The 5,882-nt window shown below is 40.9% G+C and overlaps 1 protein-coding gene across 1 annotated transcript; it reads right to left on the minus strand.

Moving 5' to 3' along the window:
• Positions 1–831: 831 nt before the first annotated feature.
• On the minus strand, positions 832–2,593 carry LOC101304911 (ankyrin repeat and protein kinase domain-containing protein 1-like). The gene has a single exon (XM_004288338.1). It carries the CDS (start codon positions 2,591–2,593, stop codon positions 953–955), a length of 1,641 nt encoding a protein of 546 aa, XP_004288386.1. The 3' UTR covers positions 832–952.
• Between the last annotated feature and the right edge of the window lie 3,289 nt (positions 2,594–5,882).

Below are 5,882 nucleotides of genomic sequence, written 5' to 3' on the forward strand. Positions count from 1 at the left end.
TATATATATATATACATCCAACGTACTCAAAATCGATCAACTCATTAACAATTATTATATATCAACATCATCACAAAATCATCATCAACTCATATCATCAACAACTTTATACCATCAACACAATATTATAAATTAATTAACATATATATATATATATGTACTACTTATTTACAACAACTTCATATATATTATCAAATCATCAACCAAATCGATCAACACATATATATATACATTCAACGTACTCAAAATCTATCAATTCAATCACATTCAAAATCGATCAACTCAAATAAAACTCAAAATCAACATATATACACATGTACGTACCTGTATATAGCTCCACAAAGTAATTACAGACAGATTTTGACAACACCCAAACTTGTTCTCCTGTTTTTTCTTCTCCCGTTTTTTTTCCCAGATGAGCTGCTGTCCAGATCTGCAAATATAAAGCACTTTAGCCGATGAAATTTTAATTTTGTCGGCTAAAGAATGTTTAAAGTCGTCGGCTATAGTCTGTGAACTTTAGCCGACGAAATAAATTCTTTCACCGACGAAATTAAAATTTCGTCGGCTAAAGTTGACCATAGCCGACGAAAATATAAATTAGCCGATGAAGGAAAATTTCGTCGGCTAAAGTCCACTTTAGCCGACGAAAAAATTGTTCGTTGGCCTGTTTTTTTTTTTTTCATCGGTTAAAGCCTTTCTTCTGGTAGTGAGCCTAAGACTATTGTTCAGAACATCAATTATTCTTCATTGCATATTAGGTTTAGGTAAGATGATATGAACCTATATTGGTTTGGAGTATGTGTGCATGTTGATAGGGGAATTTACTTTGTATTAATAACAAGTAATATTAAAGCAATATTGTTTATAGAATGAACAGATTGTATATGAATGAGACCACAACTTGATCTTTCACGTATTCAAAAGTTTGCATGAAGCAAATTTTGAAATATTAAAGCACGGCCAATGGCATAGAACGATCAAAGCTACCACGAAGAGCTCTAGCTCGACTCGATTTTTTCCTCATCTTCATCCCTCCCTTGATCATCTCCTCCTCGACGCCAATTGATTTCTTCCCAAACGCATGAACTGAAGCGTGTGACAGAATCTGCGCCATGTTCTGATCCTTCATTGCAGCACCTCCTCCATGTGTCATAAGAATCCTCGTAATCCCAACATAGTGCAAAGACTCGGCAATCTGCAGCGCAGTCACACCCTTATTAGTCCTAGCTTCGGCATCAGCTCCTTTCTTCACCAACATATCTATCACATCGGCATGCCCCGATTCCGCTGCGCAGTGCAACGCCGTGTAGCCGTCCTCATCTTTAGCATCCACCTCCACACCCTTCTCCAGCAGCGCTCGAACGGCGTCAACTTTGCCTTTAAAACACGCCCTATGCAGAGCAGTCCACCCATGTTGGTCTTTTCCGTTGACCGCCGCCCCCGTCTCCAGCAGCCTCAGAATTGTTCTCACCTCTCCTTTCCTGGCCGCTATACACAAGCTATCTCCGAGGCGAAGGGAGTCAAAGAGCTTGGTGTGACCATTCTCTGCGGCCACATCATAAGCTGTTCGACCGGCGTAGTTTCTGATATCTTTATTGGCAGTACCCTTTTGCAGCAACAGCTTGATCATGTACTCATCTCCCAACCCTGCGGCTATATGCAGCGGGGTGTCACCCTCCCTGCTATTACGAACTTCGGCCTTTGCGCCACTTGCTAGCAAAAGCCTGGCACAGTCCCTTCTGCGCTCTTCAACTGCTAGGTGTAAGGCGGTGTTTCCATCTTTTGTTTGAGCATCAACATTAGCCCCTTTGATTATAAGCAGCCTAAGAACTTCGACCTGACCAGCTCCGGCTGCCAGGTGAATAGGTCCCCAAGTGGAGGACTCTGATCTTTCAGTGCCTGCACGACGAGCCAACAGAAGCTCGACTATCAAAGCCTCACCCGAAGCAGCGGCGGCCTCAAGAGGGCTCGACCCGGAACGGCTCTGAGCCTCCACGTCTGGATCGAATTCGAGAAGGAGCTGGACGAGATCGGCTCGGCCTTGGGAAATAGCCAAGTGAAGTAAAGATTGACCATCCGAATCCACAGAGTCAGCTGCTTTCCATGAAGGGTCACTCTTCTCGAGCACTTCTCTGATATCATCCATCAAACCATCGGACACAAGGTGTGCCAAAATGGGTGAACCGATGAACATAATCTTCACACCGCTGTCTATGAACACTTGCTTCTTCTTTGTTGTAAACCAGTCACTAGGGACCGCATCGAAAGTTGATGAGGAGTCTTTGATCGCTGCTCCGGGCACAACCACGCTGTGCAAAAGGAAGGAGTCATGGCAATAAGGGAACGAGTCGGGGAGGGTCGATCCCGGTGGAAGGTGATAGACAATCTCAATGGTTAGCTTCTCGAGCGGAGATATGATCCCGGATTGAGGCCTCACCGTGTAGCGATTCTTGACCAGGGCTTGCAGCCTGAAGGCCACTGGCATGGTGTACATGACGTTGCGCAAAGTGACTAGGCCGCAGCATTTCTGACCTGGTTCGATCCGTATGGCAACGAAATTGGATGGCTCCAAGCTTATGAGCCTGTCCATGTTGATGTCGATCACTCTTGGTGTCGATCACTTTCTGTGTATTGCTTGAAACGTTGAAATCTGAACCTCTGTTTGTTTTTTTGCTTTGAGGAAAAGGAGAAAGTGAAGGTGAAGGTGAAGGTGAAGGTGGGTGTACGTAGTAGTTAAGAGGAAGGGAATGTGAAGGCCGGCTTTGCCGAGAGGATGCCAAGTGTGGGTGTCAAAAACAATGCTGACTTGTTCTATTCGGCGTCTCATATAAACTACCAAGAAACAGTTGTGTACCAATTTTCAGTGTTTTGTAGAGTTGAGGAACCACAGGGTTAAAATCAGAGCTGTTTCTACAAAGTCACTTTCAGTCTTGTTGCATTTTTATTGTTGTTGCTCCAATCAGACTGTAGCTAGCCTCGATGTCATTGGCTCACAAAGTGGAATCAATGGAGAGGAGAAAGGAACAAGATGCTGATCCACCTCCCTGAAAATTCCTAGGAGTATAAACTAATTCTATAAAAGACAAACACATTATAAGACTTAGGGGTTTGTCATCACTTCTAATATAAAGTAGGAACATATAGCATATACCAAGAACAATAAGCAAATACAATTAATTAAACAAGGCATTTGGGGCTGCTGACTCTCAATTTTTCTATATTTACTAGCCCAATTGAGTATGAGCTATATCAAGTACAAACATGGGGACATATATGCTTTGTTTTAGTGGCTTCGCGTCAGTTGTACTTATTGAGAAGACAACTAAGCCCAACAACATATAGCTAAATCATTCATTGCCATGTGGCAGGGTTTGGTTTGTGATTGTCAAGCAGTCAAGCTAGCTTCTTCTTTTTTTCTTATTTTTCTTTTAGTTGCACCACCCAATTTGTTATTTACACCTCTTTATTACAGTAAAATCTCGATAATTTACTCGATAAATTAATAACTGTTGTAAAGTAAACTGTAGAATAAAAAGAGATAACAAAATAGATCGAAGAATCATCATCTTATTCATTAATAGGTGTCCCTTTATATAGGGTGTTACAACTTGGTAACCTATTTTTATACTGAATAAAGATTCATTCTTTGACTAGCATTAGACCAAGGCACACACATGTAAATATTCTAGAACACTCTCCCTTGTGCCGCGCGTCTACATGCCGAATGATGCATACGGTGTTGCCTCGTCAAAACCATGCCAATTAACAAAAACCTTGTGGGAAAAACTAAACCTTGGTCGAAGGCCAAAAGCGTACAACGCACCAACTACTTCATTGAGAACTTGATTTTGTGATGCTCCCTTTGATAAATATCTTAATCTGAGAGACTTAATAAACACCGCATTCTAATACTTTTCTTATGTTTCTCAAAAGTAGACTTAGAAAAAGACTTAAACAAGTATGTTGTGTGTAATGATTAACCTTAACCAAACACATTCATGAACAACTTCATGTTTAAGCAATGATCTCTGCATGAGACAAACAGTGCATGCGATGTTGTCTCGTCAAAAACCTTGTCAAGTAAAAACCCGGTGGGATAAAAAGTCTTGGTCTAAGGAAAAAAGAGCACAACCGCACCCTTCACATTTGATAGTGACATGTACGTGCTAGACTCCCCTTGAAGTTTGCATCTCCCCCTGATTCTTACATCAATCATAAGACTCTTCCTAATTCTTACATTAATCATGGAAATTTCGAAAACTTAACATATCAATGTTTTTTAACATGTCATTAAATATGGTATTGGACATTGATTAACTAAATCATGGCGTATTGTCCTCAATTCTGATTTTTTACACTTTGATCTTGAGGAGAAGGCTGCTTGAGAACTTAAAACACAAGTTCGCGCAAAAATCAGATTCTCTCGCAGCATGACCTTCAGGTATTAAAAAGCCATAACTTTCTCTAGGAAATAGATATGGACGATCCGTAAACGGTTCTGGAAAGTAGACATCCATACCTTTCCAACCGTACATTACATATTTTCTGGTTCGTCCCGAGCTATTCACAAAGCTCCATCGAAGTTGGCTGTCTAGAAAATACAGATTTTCTGATTTCGCTTTTGATACATCTTTCTTCATGCATAGCTAGCGATGACTTGGATAGTGTCTATTCTATCATGTCGTATTCTATGTAGGGATTGAATAAGCCCAAATACCTTTAAGTATTTAACGGATGTCCTTATGCCATTCCATTGACGTTGCGTGGGCGCATAACTGCACTTAACTTTAAATAGCGAATGAGAGGTCAAGTCTTTCGTATTGTGTCAAGTACATTGATGCATCTTAGTGTACTTAGATGGGAACTCCATCTTTTAACACATCTTTGTCATCTTCTTTTAGATAAAAACATATCTCTCTGTTTTAGAGTAAAGATTTTGACTAATCATGGGAGTGTTGGCCTCACTTTCGTTAGAACGCCTAAGCCGATTGATCGAAAATCATCATTTATACAATCCTCGAGTGCCTTTTTGAGACTGTCTTCCCAAGATCTTTTTCATTCTTAACTTCGGATGTTCGATACATATTGACATCTCTTAGTCCATCAAGAGTCTATGTAAATCCGGAATCAATAAGCAAGGGCATAATTCACTATATCCCTTCCCAATCAAGTAGTTACTTTAGTGTGCAGTCCAACTCTTCTTTCAAACACACGCTCTTGTGGTTCGGAGCCACTTGATTTGGGTGAATGAAGTCTATTCAAGACCTTCACGCATATCTCTGATTCCATAGAGATGTTATTATGACCACATTCATAGGCTGCATGTTCAGTTATTCGGAAACTACCAAACTGATAAAGTAGTGGAGTGCAAAGACATCCATTACGAGAGCATATCTCATCGTAGTCGATCCCAGTGCGTGTAAGTGAGACCTTGCGCCATAAGGTGAGTCAAAACTCTTGTTCTCACTGCGCTATCTAACAAAGACATATTTGATAGGGTTTACACTTGCGGTGTCAGCATCACCTGCCCAAGAACCTATCTCTTTGTTCTGGATCGCATCGTTCCATTAGGCCAATCTGCTACGTCGATTTATCAACGAAGTGTGGTTCGATAAATGACTTGAATCATAAACCGCAAGCGTACGAATCGTGTCAAGTAAGAGAAATATTTAGACCTTATTTATCGTACCACGAGGATTAGGTTGGACCTAACCGAGGTAATCGCCTCTAGTTTACTTAAAAACACACAAGAAAGAAAATAAACAAAAATAAAGAAAACTATAAACACTGAAGACACCAAGCCTTGGCAATGCTCGGCCAGCTCGCACTAAGCCTAATCAAAACCCCCTAACTTGTAGCCCTAAGGTGGATATGCACAA

The sequence above is a fragment of the Fragaria vesca genome, linkage group LG1 (genome assembly GCF_000184155.1).
Source record: "Fragaria vesca subsp. vesca linkage group LG1, FraVesHawaii_1.0, whole genome shotgun sequence".
In the NCBI taxonomy this organism is placed as follows: domain Eukaryota; kingdom Viridiplantae; phylum Streptophyta; class Magnoliopsida; order Rosales; family Rosaceae; genus Fragaria; species Fragaria vesca.